Source organism: Myotis myotis, unplaced genomic scaffold, assembly GCF_014108235.1.
Source record: "Myotis myotis isolate mMyoMyo1 unplaced genomic scaffold, mMyoMyo1.p scaffold_m19_p_8, whole genome shotgun sequence".
Classification (NCBI taxonomy): domain Eukaryota; kingdom Metazoa; phylum Chordata; class Mammalia; order Chiroptera; family Vespertilionidae; genus Myotis; species Myotis myotis.
Window position 1 is genome coordinate 40,323,195 of NW_023416390.1, and position 23,891 is coordinate 40,347,085.

The following is a 23,891-nucleotide window of genomic DNA, read 5'->3' on the forward strand; positions in this document are numbered from 1 at the left end:
AAACTAAAAAGTAAAATATCTCAATGCCTGGAGAGTGACAAGTTCAGTGTTATGTTCTTTAAGAATATTGTATTAGGAAAGGATATGTGTTCTAGTTACAAACAAAAGAATGGGAGTAAGGGAGAGACAAGTTTTAAGCCTTTTCTATAAATTCGATTTCAGATTAAAGAAAACCTTCACAAAAGTTTTGGTTAAAGACAACATGTTAAATATTTTTCTCTTCAAACTTATTGAACAATTGCATGTGCTATTTAACAAAATATTATGCTTATTCATTTAATTTGTCTTAACCTCTCAACTTAAAATAAAGAAAAAAGTAATGTTTTATGTAGGACTTTACTAGTAAAACAATTTCATAGTGTTCATTTTCTTTGAAAGGATTTGGCAAAGTGATCTTTTTTTCTTCCTTTTTTAGTATATCCTTAAATATATTCTATGTCATAAAAGAAAGTGAATCTGTACTATTTACATTTAAGTTAATTTTAGGAAAAAGCTTTAAAAGAAATATTCAGATGCAAATAAACCTTTGCCACATATAACTGAGTAACTGCAGATTTTTTCTTTGGCTTATTAAACTTGAAATCTGTTGCCAATGATTTTATGGATTTAGGAACTGCAAAATATAAAAAGGTGTGTGTGTGTTTAGTGAGATTAACCAGAGTGGATGGAAAGTGACAAGTGCTCTTCATTGGGCAAGAACAGGTCGTATATTAGAAACAATGGCCCAAGTTAAATGTATGGGATGACTGCTGATCAGAATTATGCCCTCTTAGAGCTTAAAGAGACATCACTAATAATTTAATGTAGCTTCTTTGGCAGATTGGGGAAATAAGCCAGGAGTGAATTCCTTTATGTTGACGTCTACAAGGTGAGTGAGTTTGTGTCAGAGCTAGGGTATAAACCTGGAATGATTGGCTCCTAGCTTAGGATCCTTCTAGTTATTTAATGGTGTTTAACTTAAGAAAGGAATTTGGAAATCTCTTGGGGGTATTATAGTAAAGCCTTTGGCCCTCTGCACTATTATGACCAGAGGAGCAACAACATGTAGATTTATTTAGAGTATTGTCAACAAAGACTTTAGAAACAAACCAGAAATTGTTAATCCACTTTATGAAAGTGTTGTACAGCTGTCTCTGGATTATTGCAGAAACAAAAAAAGCTATTTCCTTTAGAGAACCTTATTTATTTTTATATTTCCAACATTAGAATACATAAAATCCAATGAATAATACTTTTTTTAAAATTTTTTTTTTAAATATGTTTTATTGATTTTTTACAGAGAGGAAGGGAGAGAGATAGAGAGTTAGAAACATCGATGAGAGAGAAACATCGATCAGCTGCCTCCTGCACACCTCCCACTGGGGATGTGCCCGCAACCAAGGTACATGCCCTTGACCGGAATCGAACTGGGACCTTTCAGTCTGCAGGCCGACGCTCTATCCACTGAGCCAAACCGGTTTCGGCCAATGAATAATACTTTTAATAAATAAATTTAACTTCCATTAAATAATGATTATTTAGAAAATAAACAGCACATCATTAAAAGTTGTTATAATATGAGGGAAATGATAGAGGGATTTTTTAAAAATATATTTCAGCGCTTTAAATAGAATATTGTGCCAAGTAAGGCTCAATTAAAGAGCAGAAAGATCATTTATTATGTTTTCCATTCATTGTATTTTCTGTCCAGTCATTTTTTTTTCAGGAGAGAGTGTTTTGGAAATGTCAACTTTTCAGATGTGAATTGATGGTCAATTTAGCAGGTAGTTTATTTCCTCATCGAATAGATACATTGTTAGTATATACTTAGTTAATAAATAGCTAGACATTTTTAGAGAAAGGAGAAGCCCCTCCCTGGGATCTGATTGTGTTTAATCTTTCTAGAGTGGAAGTGTCTGCCTGGATCCCAAAAGGAGTTGGTGGCAGCGTATATAGTTTCTATGACTTAACTTCTCTTATTGTTGAATGTTTAACATCATGTCTGTCTCTAAGAACTAGTCTAAAGAAGCTGCTTTGGAGCTAGAGGATAAAATAAAGCCCTCTGTGACAAGTTCTTCACTAAGAGAAAACTGTTTTCTGTGTTTCTTTTATTGTTTACTTTAAATTAGCTCCCATTGGTACCTAAATAGTAAAATATGCTAAGCTCCTTATCCTAGAGATAACATTAAATTGCCATTTAAAGTAGATGGGTATTATACAGTTTGAAGTTATTAAACTAACCAAAAATGTAATCTAATGTTCTGTATCTTTTTTATTTTTTTAATGGAAAAAAGAATCATATGAACTCTTAACTTCCCTGTCATTACCACCTCCCAATTTTCCTTGTTCTACCTCTAACCTCCTTGCTTGCTACCTCAGAAGAGGTACTGTTTCCCCAGTCTGAGATTGAGATCTCATCTTGTTTCTTCTATTAGTCATTTCCTTCTTCTAATGATTCTTTTCTGTTTTTAGTTTTTTTAATACGGCATTTGGTACATACTATTTAAAAAAATGTATATGTATACAAGAAGCTTAATGATAAAACAAACACTTAAGCACCTACCACATAACCTAAGAACTCAAATATCTGGAACTTAAAATAAATCTGAGTGCCCCGCTCTGATCCTGTTCACCATCCCTGAGCACTTAAATTATTTGTGTTTATTCATCTTCTGTTTATGTTTTCTTTCTGTGTGTGTGTATTAAAAACTTAAGTGGGAAATAGAGAATGTTTATCTTTCATATTTATACTAGAAGCCTGGTGCACAAAAATTTGTGCACTGGCAGGAGGCGGGGGTGTCTCTCAGCCCAACCTGTGCCCTCTCACAGTCTGGGACCCCTCGGGAGATAACCACCTGCTGGCTTAGGCCCGCTCCCGTGGTGGCAGATGGCACGCCTGATCCCGAGGTGCCTGCCCCATCTCCCCCGGTCGCACACAGCAGGCCCGGATCCCACGCTGGGGCAGGCGGCAGCTGGGGATCTTGCTGCCACCTGTCCCCCTCCCCCACTCCGGGCCGCACATGGCACGCCTGGATCCCGCGCTGGGGCAGGCGGCGGCTTGGGATCGAGCCACCGCCTGCGCAGGGCAGCGCAGCAGGATCTGCCTGCAGCATGCATATTTAACGGCCATCTTGTTGGGTTAATTTGCATACTCTTCTGATTGGCTGATGAGCATAGCAAAGGTACAGTCAATTAGCATCTTTGTCCTATTAGTGTAGATTTAGGGATATTTATTCTAAAATAATATATTTGGTTTTATTTGTTTTTTGAGTTTTACAAACATGGTATCATGATTTTAGTCTTCACTGACTTGCTTTTTCTCACTCTTCATTACCTAAGAGTCATGCATATTCTTGCAGTAGATGCAGTTGCTGCATGCTCACTGCTGAATGTTATTCCATTGTATGAATAAAAAAATATACTTATTCTGTTGATGGGTATTTGGGTTGTTTCCATTCTTTCACCATTATAAATGATGCTCTATAAACATATACAGGTATATGTCCCCTGATAAACATGTATACGGTTTTTGTTTGTTTGTTTGTTTGCAGAATATCTAGGCATAGGTTATAGAAATGTTTACAATTTCAAGATAATGCCCAATTGTTTTCCAAAGAGGCATTTTAATTTGAATATCCACTTGTGTATCAGAGTTTCTGCTGCTCTACGCCTTGCTACCACTTGATATTGGCTAACGAAAATATTTAAATCATTATGGTCTTTTCTCAAGTTATCCTTGGATATCTGTTAGTTTAGTCTCAAAATAAGTTGAGGGTGTTTCCTTTCTTTTTATTATCTGAAAGCATTTAAGAAATGGTCTGTTCTTTGATTTTTCTAAAAAATTTAAATGAAGCTTCTTAGACTGTGAAGCTAAGCAAGTAGCTTATAGGTCATCAGGACAAATGTACTGATTTTACAAGAGGAGACCACTGAGGCTTTCGGGCTTCACACGACTTGCTAGAAATCTCAGGGCTAGTAAGGAGCTGGGTCACCTCGTAAGGAGCAGGGCCAGAATTGAAGCTGGTTTGAGGCCTGCTGTGCTTTGTAGCATCATACACAAACTTTCACAACATAGTTAGTTAATAAAATACTTTTTAGCTACTGAAAATTGATTTGGTTTTTAAAACTCACTTGTAAACTGGCTGGGCCTGGTATTTTCTTTCTGGGAAGATTGTTTTAAAAGAAAAATGTATAGTTATTTATTTTAGTTTTTAAATAAATAATGAACTCCCTGTATCCCTACATCTAGTTCCAACAACGATCAATGCATGGTCCCTCCTGCCTCATCCTTACCCTCAGCCACTTTGCTCAGGGAAAACTGAGGATATTATAGTGAAAGAAATTGAAGATATTTCACTTTATATGTAAATAAATTTTTCATTGTGTGTCTCTAAAACATAAAGACTATAAAAACTATAACACAATACCCATTATCATGCCTTAAAAAATCCTTTAATATCTTAGAGCCAGTTGGTTTCAAATTTGTCATTATTTGATAAATGTTATAAAAATATTTGGTTCTGTGCCCCGACCCGCGGGGCATGCAACGTGGGTACCGTGACGATTCCTGTAAGGGAATGAGAGGATAGGAGACACGAAGAAATGGAGGCGAGACAAAGTTCTGATCAAGCCTCAAATTTTATTCTTACAGCGGCAGAATATATACTGTTTTAGGGAGGGAGGATGGGTGGAGAAGCCTATTAGCTTATCAGCAGGGTTGTAGCAGGCTCCGGTTGTGGCGGTAGTTGCTTCAGGGTATAGGATGGTTATCTTTAGCTGCTGGCCAAATCGCAGGACACACGTGGTTTCTGGTAACTAGGCGTTTCTACCAGAAACTTATTGTTCTTAAGATGGCTTTGTCTAGGCCAATATCTCTAATGGCTCCCAACAGTTCTGTATTGAATATTACTTGTAAATACTATATTTTGAAATTTATTCATTAATTTATATGTAAATTAAGGCACACATTGGTTTATTTGTATCAGGAATTAAACAATGTCCATACTTTGTGATTGGTTGAGATGCCTTTCCAAGTGGATAGGGTTTTTTAATTTTGTTAATAATTTGTGATTTGATTGATTATTAACTCCTACCTTAATTTCATTGCAGTTTTTCTTTGAAATGTACCTAGGCTTTCTTTATGGTGCGATATATAGTCATTTAAAAATATTTTATGATTGCTTTAAAAGAATATGTAATTCTCTTATTACTTGTTGTGGGATTCTGTCTTTCTCTTTCTCTTTTCTTATCCATTTTTTTTTTCCTTGAAGAGACCCGGTTGTTTGTCCTGTGGAGTTTTTCATTGCCAGGGGTATCTCTGTGGTGTGGTTAACATATTCTTCTGCCTTCTCAAATCTCTGTATTTCCATAAATTGATAGTTGGATTTAGACAATTGATTAGATTCAGAATTCATTTCCTTTTTCCAAGGCTGTTCATTGATCATGAGTCTCATAATAGTTGTTTTCTTTTTTGTGATGTTAGCAGCCATTGATGTTCAGTGCCTAAATCCTTTAATTTATTAAAGATTTAAAATGATGATGTTCTAGTTCTATTTTTCTTTCTTCATTTACTAGCTAGAATACTTCTATAATGAGAAACTTACTCACATTATTTACCCAATGGTATTGTTGGTATATAAAAGGTTAGATAATTTTTTTCCCTTTATATCCTTATTTTATAAGTATGAGCTCATTGAATTACACATACTGATATTTTAAAACACCACATTTATTAATCTTATTGATATGCAAATTATTACATCTTTGGCCAGTGGAAACCTTTTCAGGACCTTTTGGCACAACCCTAGTAGTTTTTGATAACCTCGATATCTGGATGAGATGTCCCAAGCTCATCATCTGTATTTCCAGATCTGGCATTTTTCCAAGGAGCCTTGATTCCTTAAAGTGGGAAATGGTATTTGGAGGCAACATTTTGATGCTAGGAGTGTGTATGTTTACAAAATGGGTCATCATTTCTAAACCTGTCAGTGGACAGAATTAGAAAATTTATGTATGTAAGATCAAATATGTCATGAGTTTAAACTGATGCTTCCCATTCAAATTGAAGACCATAAGGGCAACTTTTTCCCTTTCACATCTTCCTTCCCAAGAATTCCATTTTGTCAAGGACATCGGGGATCTGTGGTCCCTGTCCTTCTTTTTTAGACTAGTTGGTGTCTCTGTGTCCTCTGCCTTCTGAGGAGTTATAGAAAAGTTATAATTTTATATATTATCTGGCCTTTGTTCTTTAGGATGAGAATAGTGTTCCTTCCAGCTTGACATGTTTTTATTTTCTTCTTATCAAGTCTTTTTTTGTGTGTAAATTAATATTTATGTCTTAATGTCTTATTTTTGCTTCAATACTACCATTTGAATACCTTTCTCCCACGTATTTTTTTATATCCATGTGTATCTTCATTGAAAGTTTATTTAGCTATGCAATTATCTCTTAGGTGATTCTATAATTTGTATTTGAAATCTTTTAAAGTTTAGCATTAAAAGATTATCATTTTAACACAATTTTCAAGTTCATGAATTCTCTGATCGCTCTACGTTTTAGTTCTGATTTTCAAACTAAATATTAGTATATCCCAAGTTTTACTCTACCATTACAGGGACATGTTTTGTTAATATATAATCAAAGGAATGTTAGAGAAACTTTATATAATTTTTTATATTCATCAATTTGATTTTTCTTATTAGCTTTTCACATATTATAATAAAATGATAGACTTGTTAATTCTTTATTACAGAGTATAATCCAAGAGTACAATAAAGTGTAATTTTTTGATTGCCAGATTTATTATTCATTTGTGTTTATTATTTTAGTGTACTTAGCTAATTTTAAGGCCATATGAAAATTCTTTGCTGAAAATATTATTGTATTAAAGGAGCTGATTTTTATTACCAAAATATTACTAATATTGATAAAACTTGAAAATATTTAAACCAAGCTGCTCTAGTGTCCCTTGTTTTCTTAAAATGTGATACTATAAACAGTTAACGATCACATATTTCTTAGTAATGTCCACAACTTATTGAATTGATTTTAAATGTTGTATTAAATAATTGATATATCATGTTGGAAACAGTATTGCATAGTTTACCCTAATTTTACCTCCTCATTACTTTCATGGCGGGAAAAAGTGGCTTACTAAATGTTTCTTTTCTTTTTACCTTTATAGGTTATTTTAGTGTCTGCCAATAAATTGACTCGTTATATAGAACCATGTCAGTTAACAGAAGATTTTGGTGGAAGTCTCTCTTATGATCACATGGACTGGTTAAATAAGAGGCTGGTTGGTATATTACAATGAGATAAAATGTTATTACATGTAAATAAGATATATTTTGATAGCTTCATTGTTTTAATCAACTAAAGTATAATTAACTAAAATCTAGATTGTTTTCCTTTTTATAAAAGTGAAGAAATATAATGTATATCACATGTTAGAATAATATTTGAAGGCAAATACTTTGAAATCAGATTCACAAATGTTAGCTATTACTGTTGTCATTAGTAGCAGTATTACTAGTTAAAGTTGTAAATCTTCCAGGTAGAACAGAGTAGCATAATTTCTTGGGAGGTAATCTAGTTATATACTATTCTCAGAGAAAATATTTAAACATCAATTTGAGTTGGAGAGCAGTTTGGCAGGTTGTGGTTTATGATTCTGAAAATGTATCTTCTTTGTCACACTTGTGAAATCTGGTACTCTGTATAATACAGCATTATTTAACCAAACTGCTGGGGACTAAAATAATAAATATATTAACTCTGTTTAGATTATACGCTAATTTTACTGAAGAACAATGAACTTTTGGATATTCAGAATGGAAAACCAATTCTGTTTCCATCATATTTAAATAATGTTTTCAGACAAATGAATGTCCACTTTATTTTAACCAGATTTGCCCAAATCCCTTTTTAGAAATACTTTAAGAACTCCTGTTAAAATTGTAACTAATTTATTTTTATGGTGTATGCTTGTGTGTAAAATTCTTTAACCATTAACATGCAACCAGTATGGATTGATAATAGAATAACATAAAGAAATGTTCCATAACTGGAAGTAGAGAATTACAACTTTTCTAAATAATGTTCATGCAGTTAAAACTATTATGGATGCAGATGTTTCTCAAGGAAACGTAGGAATAAAAATAAACTTGCTGATTGAGGAATAAAAATAATTTCTAATGTATTTAAATTTTAAGAATTTCTTATCCATTGAAACTATTCATTATTTTAAGGAATGGTTAAGTCTTCTCTCCTGTACACTGTTGTGCTCTGATGGTTGAATTATACTAAGTGACATTCAGCGGGGGAAGGGGAAACCTTACTGGCTAATTCTATTGCTTTTAACTGAAAATCGTTTAGTACATTTTAACTTTTAAGATTATTCTTAATATGTTAATAAAATTTCACATTGTAGGTTTTTGAGAAGTTTACAAAGGAATCTACATCATTATTAGATGAACTTGCTTTGATTAACAATGGAAGTGATAAAGGAAATCAAGAGAAAGAAAGGTAGGTGGCCAGAGTCATGCAATTATACCCTTGCAAAGCTATGATTAACCTGATAAAAGAAACCTCTATTGTTAATGCAAGCTAAAAGGACTAAGGTAAGCAAATCTCCATTCAATAAAAATTGCATACAAAAGTTGAATTAAATTTTTGTTTTTAATTTTTGAGAATTTGCTTTACATGTAAAGTTTACTGATTTGCATAAAAGTTTCTTTACAAAAGACTTTATTTGATGACTAGTAATAGCTTTACTTTTTTTCTGACACTGTAAAATATTCATTGGAAGGAATATTTGAAATGAAACAGTTTTTTACCTTTTTAGAATTCTACTTTGCTTATAAAGAATATGGAAAAGGTGGCAGCTTGAAATAAATGTAATGTGACCTTATTTAAATACATTAGCACTTACATGCCTGGCTTATAGAACTGTAACCTTATAAAGTATGTGATATTCATGAGTTCAACTTGGAGAATTTAGTGTTTTATGACACTAGATAAAGTAATTGTTCAGTTGTATTATCTAAATGTAACTACTTAGATAAATCATTTTAATGGGTTTCCATTGAACTTTGTAACCTTCGCAGTTTTCATTTTTCTGTTGGTAGACCAAGTCACTCTCCCAAGGTAAAAAGCATTTCAGGATGCAAATTAACTCTTTCTGGTCTCAATAACAAAGTGGTCACTAGAACAGTAATTTTTTATTAGGAAATTTGAAAGAATCAGTACTCTTGTCTGTCTCTTGAATCTGGCCTTACAAATATAGTAGAACCTATAAAAAATTCATCTTGATATTCTGTGAATCCAAATATAGTCATATACCAATTAGCTGAGATGATAAGAGGGATATGAGAGGGTTATTGTATAACACCAATTCTTGATTAAAACAAAGTAAAAATGTGAAAACAAATGGTTTGAATGTAAATGTCATTGAAGTTAAACATTTAGGAACATTACTATTGGTGCATTATAGAAATGTAAAATGTAAAAATATGTAAATATGTGTGTGTGTGTGTATGCATGCATGCTATGGCTCAGGAATTGAAAATGTCACACAAGTAACTTGATAAAAATTTGTCAAACTTCTATTTTTCAATAGTCTAGCAGAGTAAGTTTGATGTTTCTTAAAGTCCTGTGTCTTAGGAAAGGCAAGCTAAAAGGGTGCCTATAGAAAATGAGTTTATGGTCAGAGGGTTTAATGCTGAGAAAGCATTGCAGTAAAAACAAAAACACAGTGTTTGTCCCTAGAACTCCTTGTGTTTATGGTCCAGTGTCACCCTTTTTTTTCCATCTAATAATATCTTATTCAGTGTTTTGGAAATTATTTTGGGAAATATTGGTTTGCATGAATATATGAAGTATTATATAAAACTAGAGGACCAGTGCATGACATTCGTGCACTGGGGCGGGGGGGGGGGGATCCTTCAGCCTGGCCTTTTCCCTTTCACAGTCCATGAACTATCGGGGGATGTCCGCCTGCTAGCTTAGGCAGACATCCCCCGAGGGGTCCTTAACACTGCAGCGGAGGCAGGAGAGGCTCCCTCCACTGCCACTGTGCTCGCCAGCTGTGAGCCCAGCTTCTGGCTGAGCAGTGCTCCCCCTGTGGTAGCACACTAAGCACCAGGGGACAGCTCCTGCGTTGAGCATCTGCCCCCTGGTGCTCAGTGCATGTCGTAGCAACTGGTCATTTGGTCAATTTGCATATTAGGGTTTTATTATATAGGATGTTATGTTTGTCAGTCTCTCCTAAAGGAACTCAAAGTGTATTGCTTAGTCTCTAAAATCCCAGATAGTAAATTCCTCCCCTTGCAAATTTTTGTCACCTTTATGTCAGCCCTCAGGAAGTATTGAGGCTAAATAAGGGCCGAATGCCTAGATCAATTGACAAAAGTGAGAAATTTAGAGCAAGACTTCCCGGTTACAGCAGCAGGGTCCTAGGCTTTGATTTGTCATGTACATGATCTTTCACTTATCTTCTACTTCCCAAATGTGTTTAATAAAGTTCATAGTCCAACTCACGTGAAGCATAATTAGTACAGAGATAGAGTATAGTGGCAAGGGACACACACACACACACACACACACACAAATATGAGAATATTTGCAGTTCTCAAAGGTTGCTGTGGGTAAGTAACTTTTTGATTATTGGCAGTTGATTACATGTGTTTCTTAATGTTAACATTTCTGGGTTATTACATAGTTAGCAATTTCATTTTGAAACAAATATCCAGTGAAAACTACTAAAATGGATTCTTTGATATATTTGAAATATCATAATCCTATATAATAAAAGGCTAATATGCAAATCAACTGAATGGCAGATTGACCAGTTGCTATGACATGCACTAACCATCAGGGGGCAGACGCTCAACGCAGGAGCTGCGCCCTGGTGCAGTGCACTCCCACAGGGGGAGCGCTGCTCAGCCAGAAGCTGGGCTCATGACTGGCGAGCGCAGCGGTAGTGGCGGGAGCCTCTCCTGCCTAAGCTGCAGTGCTAAGGATGTCTGACTAACAGCTTAGGCCTGCTCCCCCAAGCCATCCCCCAAGGGCTCCTGGACTGTGAGAGGGCACGAATTTTGTGCACCGGGCCTCTAGTTAATAATAATAAACTGTTTTTCTCAGTAGTATATTTTGTGATGTATCACATAGATATTTTTGTGGGTATGAGTATTTAGTTAACTCTAATAGTGTTCCTAATGCTTTAGAGAAATTATGGTAGAACAGTATTCCTCAGGTTTTCATACTTTGGTTGTACCTGTTTTAATATGTATACATAAAAGATTTTCTTAAATTATATGGGTAGAAATACAGCTTTTAAAAATTACTCTCTCGGTGCTTGCCAGGTCTGTGGATTTAAACTTCCTTCCATCAGTTGATCCTGAAACAGTTCTTCAGACAGGTAAGATGAAAAAACATATTGAGCAATAGTCATCATAATCCAATAAACTAATCCTAAATTGATTGAGTCATGAAATAGACATCAGTTGAGCATGTACAGCTAGTCCTTGAATAACATAATTTTGTTCAAAGTCATTTTGTTATAATGTTATGAGGTTTTGTAGGAACTTAACTCTTACTTATGTCAATTAGCCTATGGTAAAATTGGTTCTGTTATATAGTGTTTTGCTTAAAGTTGGAGAACTATTGACGATTTACTCTGTATTTACTATTGACAATAATACTCTGTATTATGTGGTAGAAACTTATAGGGAAATTTTTCGAACTGATTTTTATTTAACTGAGCTGTTAATATACTCTACAATATTGAAAATATTAATAATGATAAATCGATAACTTATCTCTCCCTTGAAATACTTGGGTTTATTTTCTTATCTATAAAGTGGAGATAAAAATTTCTATTATATAAGGTTGCTATGAGGATTATTGAAAACTTATTCTAACATTGTAATTTTTGTGGGTTTTTTGTTTGTATTTTCTTATTTCATTCTTCTAACAACCCCTTGACATAATTAGGATTATTTTCTCTATTTTGTACTTAAGGAAGCCAAGGCTTAGAGATATTAAAAAACTTGCTCAAGATTAAGTAACTGTCAAGCTTTATTACCATAGCAGTAAAAATAGGACTTACTCCAAAGCCACTGGCTATACTGCTTTACAGTCATCTACGTAAAAGCACTTAGCACCTGCAATTGTCTTGAACATAGTTTGTGATCATTGCTGCATGGTATGTACTATATATAAAAATTCATAAAAGCCGTTATGATCAGAATACATTTATCTTTTTACTTTGACAATTCCCTTAGTGTTTTCCTTGTGGATACCATTTCTGTTAGAGAAGCAGCACCACATAATGATTTCAAAGGCAGTACTTTGAAACCAAACTGCTCAAGTCCCAACTCCAATATTACTAGTTCTATAACCTACATAATAAGTTACATACTTAACTTTTTCATGCCTCCGTTTCCCATCTTAAAATTGGGATGATAACAGTACCTACACTTCACTGGGTTGTGGTAAAGGATAAATGAGTTAACATGTAAAGTGAGTGCTATGAGAACAGTGCCTGGTACACAGCAGAATTAGAATTATGAGCTATTATTAGAAAATACATTAGAAATAAAATGAAGGTATTATTATTTAAAAGAACTTCAATGTGTTCTAGAATCTGTGAAACAACTACTAGACATATTTGGGCTGGAATACAGTATTGCTCTAGATTTGAAACTTAATTCCTTGTTTATGTGCCACTAAGTCCTTTATTATATGCTATTTACTCTTTTTAAAAAAATATATTTTATTGATTTTATACAGAGAGGAAGGGAGAGGGATAAAGAGTTAGAAACATCGATGAGAGAAATATCGATCAGCTGCCTCCTGCACACCTCCTACTGGGGATGTGCCGGCAACCAAGGTACATGCCCTTGATAGGAATCGAACCTGGGACCTTTGAGTCCTCAGGCCAATGCTCTATCCACTGAGCTAAACTGATTAGAGCGCTATATACTCTTAAAACAGGGAGAGTATAAAATAGAGAAGTTTAGAACAATCTTGGATATTTTTTAAAAATTGGGAATACCTCCAAATCAAATTAGAAGTTTTGTTTCTATATATTAAAAGCCATTTAAATTTAGGACATGTTCCTGAATAATGGTAAAAACAAAAGAATTTAAATATCTGCATTTTTTGACCACTAAATAATAATTGGAATAGTAGTATCCCAGAAAAACAATTTGTTAATTTATTTACTTTTAAAATTGTTAGGATACTTACAGCTTTAGACGTTGCACATTCTGCATTTCTCATTTCTCAGGAATGAGCAGATTTTTTTATTAGATTACAGTAATTGAATAACATTGGATATTCTTTGGCCTCTCATGATTCCCACTAATATATATATTGTGGAGAGTCCTATAAATAAAGGTTGTTTGTATATTACTTTGTACCAATAATAAAGACTTGCTACCTTTACTGCAATCGTACATTTGTTACACCGTCAACTTTTCTTTTAGGAGCTATAATTAAGGGTATGAATTAATACTGAAATCATACAATATATTGCTTAGTATTGATTAGTACCATCAGACAGAAATTCCAGAGTATAATTGTACTCACAGGAAAAGAGGATTGGTTGGCACAGTATTCTGAGCAATGAGTCCACCAATAAGAAGAATATGATAGATATAGATAAAATATATAAATATACCATAAATTTGCTATACAGTATTGCATATTTAGAATATATATTCATGATATATGAAATAGCATATAAATATACTATGTTGTATATGTGCACATATATGCAGTTTTCTATTTCCATATAAATTTTAAAATTACATATGAGTACTTAAGACCAGGTACGTAGGTAGACATAAGGTAGATAGGCTCTAAAAATAAGGGGCTAGAATTGAGAAGAATTGTATTTCTTTATGGATATTAATTATAAGTATCTTTTATCCATAAAGGGCATGAATTGTTATCCGAATTACAGCAGCGTCGATTTAATGGCTCAGATGGAGGAGTGTCTTGGTCTCCTATGGATGATGAACTGCTTGCACAGCCACAGGTTATGAAATTATTAGATTCACTGAGAGAGCAATATACTCGTTACCAGGAAGTTTGTAGACAACGTAGTAAGCGTACACAACTAGAAGAAATTCAACAGAAGGTGATGCAGGTAGGTGTCTGATTTGAATATATTTAACTCTTTATTTATCAATGTTGTGTTTTTAAAAAATAATTTCTACTCTGTGACTGATTTTATGCCAGATCTTATTTATACTGTATGGAGAACCTTAGACACCAAATCAAACTTAAATTTTAAATTATGTACATTTTTACAAATAGTATTTGTATTAAGAATATATTTTTTTCTACAATGATGACATTGAGCATTCAGCTCACGCTATCAGAATGAACTTCAAAAATAACTGGATGGAAACATCTGTGGTCTCTGCATTCTTATAATAAATAACATTTTGTTAGTGAGATCTGATTTCTTTTTAATAATTCATTCAGTATATGTAACGACATTAATTATATGTAACTTTTTCTATGTAATATATTTGTAAGTTAAAGATAGCTTGTATTAAATAATTTGTTAGTGTTTTATTAATTTGAGCATTTAGTTTTTCTATCCAAGAGAAGAAGAAATAAAATGTAATATAAGTAATTATATTATATTTTATTATTGTATGAAACTGAGAAATTTTTGTGTATTTAATATTTATAACTTTTTAGTTCCTTTAATATTTAAAAAATTAATGCTAAGGAAGACATTTCTGTTATTTAAACTACATTCTGAATTTTCATGTTGAATTATTAAGAGATAAATCTTAAAATATTTTACTTAAAAAATTCAGATTAGAAATGTTTTTTATTAGATATATTAGGTAATTATTTATGAAGTGCTTATTATATAGGATATAAAGGTACACTTGCCTTTTGCTGTCATTAAACTTAAGGGGAGAGAATGTTAAGTGTCACAAGGGCATGACTGAAGTGCTATGGGTATTTATAGGAGGGATTATTCCTCTGGTTGCAGGTAATCTAGGAAAATTTAGTGGAGTAGGTGGAATTTGAACTTGTCCTCCAAGAATGTGTGGGACATCTTTTAAACCAGTCATCTCCTTTTGGTTTAAAAGAATTTGGTATTTTGTGAAGGATAAAGAACAGCATGAATAAATAATAGCAGCATGAAATTCCAAGCTCCATTGAAGAAAAAGGAAGCAGGAAAGCACTGTGGGAAGTTTTTTGGCTTTTGAGTCATAGAGCAAAATAGTTCAGAGAGCATGTTCTGAATCCCAATTCTTCCATTTACTTGGTGTGTGATCATGGCTACATTATTTAGCCACCTGAAACTTCATCTAACTTTCTTTTTTCCCTTTCTCTCTTTTTCTCCCATAGTTTTTTCATTACTGAAACAGGAATAGTAAGTCCACTTTTGAAAAGCTGCCAGTACTCGATTAGTGGCAGCTTTTATATTTGTTTCCATTGAATTAGACTCTGGTCTAGAAGTATACTTTAGTTCTTGGCATACTTTTTCTGTAAAAGGCCAAGTAGTGGATGTTTAGGCTTTGTGGGCCAGTTTTTCTTGCAGTTATGGCTATTTAAACTGTCCTTATAATCCATGCACATTATGTAAATGAATGTGTATGTCTGTGCTCCAGTAAAATTTTATTTACAAAAACAGTGGTAAGCCACAATTGGCCTGTAGTTGTTGACCTCTGACCAGATAGATCATGAGGATGTCATGGGTACAAAAGCGTGAAATGAAGGAAGGAGCTGGATCATGGAAGATCTTGAATTCCAGGCAAAAGGATTTAGGTTTTATCTCATGATAACCAAACCAAAGATAGCTGGACATAAATTCATTATATGTAACTTTTTCTATGTAATATATTTGTAAGTTAAAGATAGCTTGTATTAAATCCAGGTAAGGTTAGCCATGTAGCTTGAGAGTACCATAGTCCCCTATGTCTGCGAGGTATATATCAAGACCCCCCAGTGGATGCCTGAAATCACGAAGAATACCTAAGTCTGTATATACTATGTTTTTTCTCTATATGTACATACATTTTCACTTAAAGCAAACACTTTATGGCTTTTTTTTCACCTATCCAAATAGCCAGCGTCACTACTTTTGCACTTTGTGGCCACTGTTAAGTAAAATAAGGCTTATTTGGACACAGCACTGTGATACCGTGATAGTCAGCCTGATAACTGAGAAGAAGGCTAAGTGATTAGTGAGTTGATAGCATATCTAGTGTGGATATGTTGGATAGAGGAATGATTCACTTCCTGGCTGGGACAGTGCAAGATTTTATCACACTACTCAGAACAGCATGCATTTTAAACTTATGAATTGTTTTGTTTCTGAAATTTTTTTCATTTAAATGATGGGACTACAGTGAAGGGGTATCTTGGAAAACTGTAATGATGGAATAACAGTGTTATACAAGTCACCCAGGTAATCTGGGTTCACCCTCTTCTTCCACTTTCAAGTTGGGAATGAACTATAACCACTCAATGCTGTAGCTTCCTTCTTAGTAAACTGAGCATAAAAATAACAGTAATAATATGACCCACTTAATACGGTGTCACAAGGATTAAAGAAGATACTTGTAATAATAAAATATGTAGTGTTTGGCACATAATGAGTTTTCTATTAATATCAATTATTTCTCACTCATTCAAATATGAATTAGTGTGACACTGTGGTGGTGGAATACAATGGTGAGTAAAATAGACAAAGTTCCCACCTTTATGGAGCATAATCCTATATAGTAAAAGCGTAATGTGTAAATCGACCACCCAGTTGTTATGACACACACTGACCACCAGGAGGCAGACGCTCAATGCAGGAGCTGCCACCTGGTGATTGGTGTGCTCCCACAGGGGGAGCGCAGCTCAGCCAGAAGCTGGGCTCACTGCTGGTGAACGCAGTGGCAGTGGCGGGAGCCTCTCCCGCCTCTGCTGCAGGTGGGCGGTAAGCGGTAAGGAGCCAGGGTTCCTGGAATGTGAGAGCCCCAGATTGAGAGAGGGATCAGGCCTAAGCCGGCAGGCGGACATCTCCTGAGGGGTCCTGGACTGCGAGAGGGTGTAGGCCTGGCTGTAGGACCCCCTCCACCCCAGTGCACGAATCTCGTGCACCAGGCCTCTAGTTAGATAATAACACAAATAGTTGTAAAATTGTAACCATGATGGAGAGTGGTGGGAGTAAGGGTAAGAAAGAACATTTCAGAGATGTATCATTTTTATGGCTTGCATGAATCATTTAATGGATGGTAGTGGTGTCCAATTATGTTTGGATTTAAGTGTGGCTAGAAAAGGCCGTAGAGAATCATGATATTGGGTTTAGATATGTCAAATTTGAGGTGACTTTGAGACATCTAAGAAAAATGTTGAAGGGTATTCCTAAACAGGTCCAGAAATCAGAGAAGTCTGGGCTGGTGACATACTTGTTTGTTAATCGTATATGAATGATAATCAAAGGCATTGATATGGATGAGAATTGCCCAAGTAAAGAGCTGAGAGAATGTGAGATGTGGACTTGTTAACTAAGCTAAGAGAAACTCCAGCATGCAGTGAGAAGGCAATGAATGATGGCCAGAGATGAAGAAGAGAAGTGTGAAGACACTTCAGGAAAGGATTTGGGAACCCTGTCAAATGCTGCTGAAAGACTGAAAAAGAGTAAGACTTAACATTTTGGTTAGAATTTACAAGATTGAGATAATTGGTGAACCCAGGGCATGAGTGGCACGACCAGAAGCACATTGACATGAATTCAGGAATGAGCAAGGTGTGATGAAGGACACTGAGTACAGATGACTGAGAATTTTGTCTTTGAAGGAAAGATGAGCAATAGACCAGTCCCTGAAAGTGGTAGAATAGGATTACATTAGTTTACGAGGGCTGCTGCAATGAAGTGCTGCATACTGGGCGCTTACACAACAGATATATTTTCTCACAGTTCTGGAGGCTAAAAGTCCAAGATCCAGGTGTTAGCAAGGTTGATTCCTTCAGAGGACAGTGAGGGAAGGGTCTGTTCTAGGTCTCTCATTGTCTTGTCGATGATGGCCATCTTCTCCCTGTATCTTCATGTCATTTTCCTCTTTATCTGTGTCCACATTTCCTCTCCTTTTAAGGACACCTGTCATTAGATTAGGACCCATCCTAATAACCTCATTTTAATTTAATTGTTTCTTTAAAGGCCCTATCTTTAAATAAATATAGTTATATTCTGAAGTACTGAGGGTTAGAACATACAGATTTGGGGTAAGGGGAGCCACAATTCAGCTTCATAGGGGTCAAGTGTAGTGTTTTGTTTTTTTAAATTGATACTATAGACAACTGTAAGAGGTTTAAAGCCTAGTAGGATTTATCAATTTGGAGAGAGGAATTGAATATACAAAAGAGAAAAAATAGGTAATACTATCAAGTTCCTGACAAGGTGGAAGTGAATGAACTCGAAAACAGTTGAAGAGATTAGCTTTAGAATGAAGAGGGAGAACTCCCTCATTGTAACAGGAGGGAGGATGAGTGGGATGAATCTGGAGATGCTTTCATGTATAAGAGGCATCAGGAAGATGGAGTTCCTGTGTGATGTGTTCTCTTTTTTTGTAAAGTAAGAGACAAAGATCATCTGCTTAGTGGTGTAGGTTGGAGGCAGGGTAGTGGGGGTATTGAAGAGGAATAGAGGTTTAAATTAAGTGAAGATGATTCAGAATTTTTTTTTTGTGGGGATTGGAAGAGTAAAATTACTCCACAAGTGTGGTTCTATTTTCAGATAGTGTTAATATTGAATTTATGGGGGAACCTTTCTGGCCTGTTGTATGACTCTACCTATTTGTGGCTGGCTATTGAGGTAGAGCACAGAGATAGGATTCACCCAGCATTTGTGCTTTGCTACGTGGCAGATGAATGGGTAGGATAAAAAGACAGAGGGGCAAAGGAGTTAATGTATTGCCAAATGCATTTTTGAAATATTGGACCAGCTCAAGTGGGTAAAAAAGAAACTAAAGGGTGATGATGATAATATTCATAATGATGGTGATGATGGTAATAAGATTATTGTTAAAAACAAACTTCATTACAATTCAGTTTTATGAACTTTACATGTAGATAGGTTAGAACATTAATATTCATCCTCTAATGGTCCTGCAGTTTTTCACAGGTCACATTTTAGGGAAAGATCTATTTCCCTTGTCAAAATGATTACTTAAACTACATAGTAACATATATTGGTCATGTCAGCACACAGCATAAACATAATGTCTTCAGTCTTGCAAATTTGAGGAAAATGAAATTTTTTTTGTTATATGAAGATAAGCATAAAGTTGACTATCTGCTTTTATGTTAAATTGGTGAAAATTGAAATTTTCCAAATTTCCTTGTTGACTTATCCCTGAAAACATAATGAAATAGTAATCAATAGCTCTAATAAATAAACTGCCTGATAGTAATAACCGTTACAGTTACCAGTCACTTATTCCCCACCGTTCATCTTGGTAGCATCACACTTCATGTGTTATGCCGAGGCTCTCCATGCTGCTGCTACATATAAAAACTAGACTTCACATACTTCTAGGTAGGAGACAATACCACTTCACAGAAATATACTATCATGATTCTCATTATTTATTGCAGCAGTAATTACTACCAGCATTGCAAATGTTATTTCTAGAGTCATCCATGTGCTTTTTCCTGTTTGTAGAAAGGAACCATAGGGGCAAAATAGTATACATTCTGAGTTGCTGTGTACCCAGTTCCTCGTATTCTTTCTCCGGGTCAGTTGCTTGACATTTGCTTGACATACCCTTCTGTATGATGTGACCTCACATACTTCCAGATACTCTCTCATACATTCTTTAGAAATTAGCCTAGTCATGAAAGAATGGTGGATACTCACATGCAGTTTTGACCTTTGCAGATATTTGTCATGGTAGATTTTAAGAACACATCTGCAATCCAAGGTTATTATTTTACATATACATATAACCACTTGAGAAGTCACACTAATATAGATTGGGCATGGAACTGCTTTTGCAGTAAGTTAATATTCAGATTGACTGAGCTAGATGCCCTGATTGAACTTACTTTATAACCTAATTTGGTAAAGCATCATCCTTAATGCATTTAAATAAATTTGTTTACTGGGGCATCAACCTCAGTTTGCATCATTTTTATTAGAAATAGTCATACAGTTACTGATGTTGCATTCTAAGGGAAATTTTAGTATACATTAAAACGAGTAACTGGCTTCCGGTGGGTTTTCTTTCTTTCTCTCTTTATTTCTTTCTTTTTTTTTTGACAAGATGCCTTTGCTCTTGAAAGTTCCATGTCACTGAATTGTTTTCCCCTACTTATCATGATTTATGTATGGTAACCTGCTTCTTTTGTTTCTAGCATATTCTAAAAGCAAAGTTTAAATGTCTAAATAATATCTTCAATTTTTAAAAGTAATGTATAATACATTATTAATTCATTAAATGTTTTTGAGATGCCTTTATTCCATCTTTATTTTTAGAATTTAGACATTTCTAGTGAAATAATTGATTATATTTATTGCTGAAAGCTATTTTATGTCTGTTGCAATATCCCATATTTGTATTATATAGTAATAAATGAGAACAACACAGCTTTAGAAAAAAAATTACATATAACTATAAAATGCTGCATATATCCTATATAATAAAAGCCTAATATGCTAAGTGTCTGGTCGTCCGTTCAACCAATCAAAGTGTAATATGCTAATGATATGCTAAGGTCACTCAGCCACTCGCTGTGACATGCACTGACCACCGGGGGCAGACAGTCGACCGGTCGACCAGTCACTATGACAGGCACAGACCACCAGGGAGCAGACACTCCAACAGTAAGTTAGCTTGCTGCTGGGGTCCAGCTGATTGGGACTGAACAAGATGGGCCAGACATGCCCTGGAGCCCTCACGCAGTCCATCCCAAGCTGGCCAACCTCCCATATCCCTCCTCGGCCCCGATTGTGCACTGGTGGGGTCCCTTGGCCTGGCCTGTGCCCTCTTGCAATCCGGGACCCCTCGGGGGATGTCGGAGAGCCGGTTTCGGCCTGATCGCGCTCAACGCAGGAGCTTCCCCCTGGTGGTCAGTGCGCTCCCACAGGGGGAGTGCCACTCAGCCAGAAGCCGGGCTCACTGCTGGCGAGTGCAGCGGCAGTGGCTGGAGCCTCTTCTGCCTCCGTGGCAGTGCTAAGGCTGTCTGTCTGCTGGCAGTCGGACATCCCCTGAGGGCTCCCGAACTGCTAGAGGGTGCAGGACGGGCTGCGGGAATGCCCCCCCACCCCCGCTCCAGTGTACGAATTTCGTACACCAGGCCTGTAGTATATATATAAGATGCTAAATCTAAAAATGTTATATATGTAATGTTCATCATGGAATTACTTAGAATTGGTGGAAATTGGAAACATTCTACATGCTTAGCAATAGAAAAATGGAGTCTTGAAATCAGTTATTTGAGGCAGTACATTACTTACATTGCTCTTCATAAGGATGGGTAGGTTGATTGGTTGGTTGCTTGCTTGGACAGAAGTGTGAGAGGGAGGGAGGGAGGGAGGTAGGCAGGCAAGGAAGTTATCCTTCTTAAAAAAGGTTTGAAAATTATAACTGTAGCCACATGAAAAATCATTATAGTATAATGTTAAGTGAAAAACAGGATAGAAATTACTTTGAGAATTGGCTATGGGATTTAAGTCTGGAGCATCATATGAAAACACTGTGCATATAAAAAATGATTGGAAGGAAATATACATGATTTTTTTCCTGTAATGTGGCACATTTTTAAAAATCAGAAGGATGAAAGTTTATTAAAAAATTACACTAGCTGTTAGATTTTAAAATGAATGTGTTTTAACCTAGTAGTAACAGAAATGCACTATGGGTCTGTGATACTTTGTTATAAAGTTCTAAGGTAAACCTATCCATCCATTGCATCTATAATATCATGCTTCAGAGACACTCTTATTCACTTCTTGGGAGCTGTCCTAAGTTTAGATTTAGGGCATAACCATACATCTATTGTTGAATTCCTTATTCTAATTTAGTAACAGATAAATCTTGATAATAATTTTTTTTTTCTGTTAAAATTACTGTATCTATGTAGATTCAGAGTATTTATGTTTGTGGGTAAAGAGTTAACAGAACCCTTTTTTCTTCTGCATGAAAATTTGATCTCTGCTTAACTATCTAGCTCTGGTACCCTGAAAACCTGATAAAGACTTGGAATGTCAAGTATGTTACTAGACAACATTGCTTATAATAAAAAATATTCTGGATGGCCCTGGCCCAGTAGCTCAGTTGATTAGAGTGTTGTCCTGATACTCCAAGGTTGTGGGTTCGATCCCCTATGAGGGCACATATAAGAATCAACCAATGAATGAATGAATAAATGGAACAACAAATCGATGTTTCTTTCTCTCCCTCCCTCTCTCCCTCTTCCTCAAATCAGTAAATTTTTTTTAAAATTTCTGGATCTGGATTGGGAAAACTACCAATACTTTATGGAACACTTAACATTGGGCATCCCTTAGTTCATTGACTTCTATAACAGGCATGACCCTGGGGGTATGAAGTTTTTCTTCTATATCTGTCCCATATGTATCTCATCTTCTTACACCTGAACTCTGGGACTGCTTTAGGGACTCAGCTGAAGAGAATTGCCCAATCCTGCTGTTTTAGCAAACTAGTCCCCACCCTACGTCCTTCTGAGTAGCTCGGTGTCATTGGAACTTAAAATAACCTTGTATGTCTGAATGTTTTGTTGATCCTAAGAAAATCCCTAGTGGGTAATCCTATATAATAAAGAGGGAATATGCAAATTGACCATCACTCTGCCACAAAATGGCTGCACCCACAGTGGAGGCCGAGTTTCTGTAATGAGCCTTAACAAACAATCAGCAGGGACCTAAGGCTGCGCCCCGCCCAACCCCCCTCCCTGTGGGGTTTGACAGGGGACCTCAAGCTGTGCCCCCCCCACCTGGCTGGGTTTGACTGGGGACCTCAGGACACGCCCCCCATCCCGGCACTAGGCCCGGGGACCTGAGGCTGTGACCCCGCCCGGCAGGGCTTGACAGGGGAATCTCAAGGTGTGCCTCCCATCCGGTAAGGCTTGACGGGGGACCTCAGGCCGCGCCCCCCCTACCCAGTGGCGGGGCTTGACAGGGTACCTCAAGGCGCAACCCCCACCCTGGCCCAGGCTGGGGGACCTCAGACCGTGCTCCCCTGCCCAGTGGTGCTTGACGGGGGACCTCAGGCAATGCCCCCCACCCAGCACCAGGCCAGGGGAGGCTGCAACCCCACCTGGTGGGGCTTGACAAGGGTGGGGCCGGGTGAGTCTGGATCTAACCCAATGGGGGTGGGGCCGGCCAGGTCTGTGTGTCTCACAATTTTGAGGTGCATGAGGGTGGGCGGGGACTTGACTCTGGGTCCCGTGATGCGCCCCAGATTCTGACAGAAGGAAGATTTTCATATACATTTTACTAATTTTCTTTCTTCTCTGACACTTCTATTATAGAGAAAGGGCAAATAACAATATTAAAATATTTCCTCTAATTAATCCCCTTTTAATGTGCACAAATTTCATGCACCGGGCCACTACTGTAATGGTATAATTCTACAGTTAGTTTTATTAAAAAAATACATTTTTATTGATTTCAGAGAGGGAGAGGGAGAGAGAGGAAAACATCAGTGATGAGAGAGAATCATTGAGAGGCTGCCTCCTGCATGCCCCACACTGGGGACCAAGCCTACAACCCAGACAGATGACCTGACCGGTGTGGCTAGGCTCTACAGTTTTTAACTTTCTTTTCAAAGTAAGAAAAATAGCATTTTAACTTTATATTAGTTAATTCATTCAGTTTTATCATTGCCTTGGGAAGAATATTAGACAGGACAGACACATA

General features: G+C 36.0%; 1 protein-coding gene across 4 annotated transcripts in view; it reads left to right on the forward strand.

The window, feature by feature from the left end:
• Positions 1-23,891, forward strand: part of SESTD1 (SEC14 and spectrin domain containing 1) — a 97,428-nt gene that overhangs the window by 54,689 nt on the left and 18,848 nt on the right. For all 4 annotated transcript variants that reach the window (XM_036319159.1, XM_036319160.1, XM_036319162.1 and 1 more), the window contains 4 exons: positions 7,164-7,277; positions 8,412-8,506; positions 11,344-11,399; positions 13,924-14,135. In XM_036319159.1, coding sequence (XP_036175052.1) covers positions 7,164-7,277; positions 8,412-8,506; positions 11,344-11,399; positions 13,924-14,135 — 477 coding nt within the window. The remainder of the gene's footprint in view (positions 1-7,163; positions 7,278-8,411; positions 8,507-11,343; positions 11,400-13,923; positions 14,136-23,891) is intronic.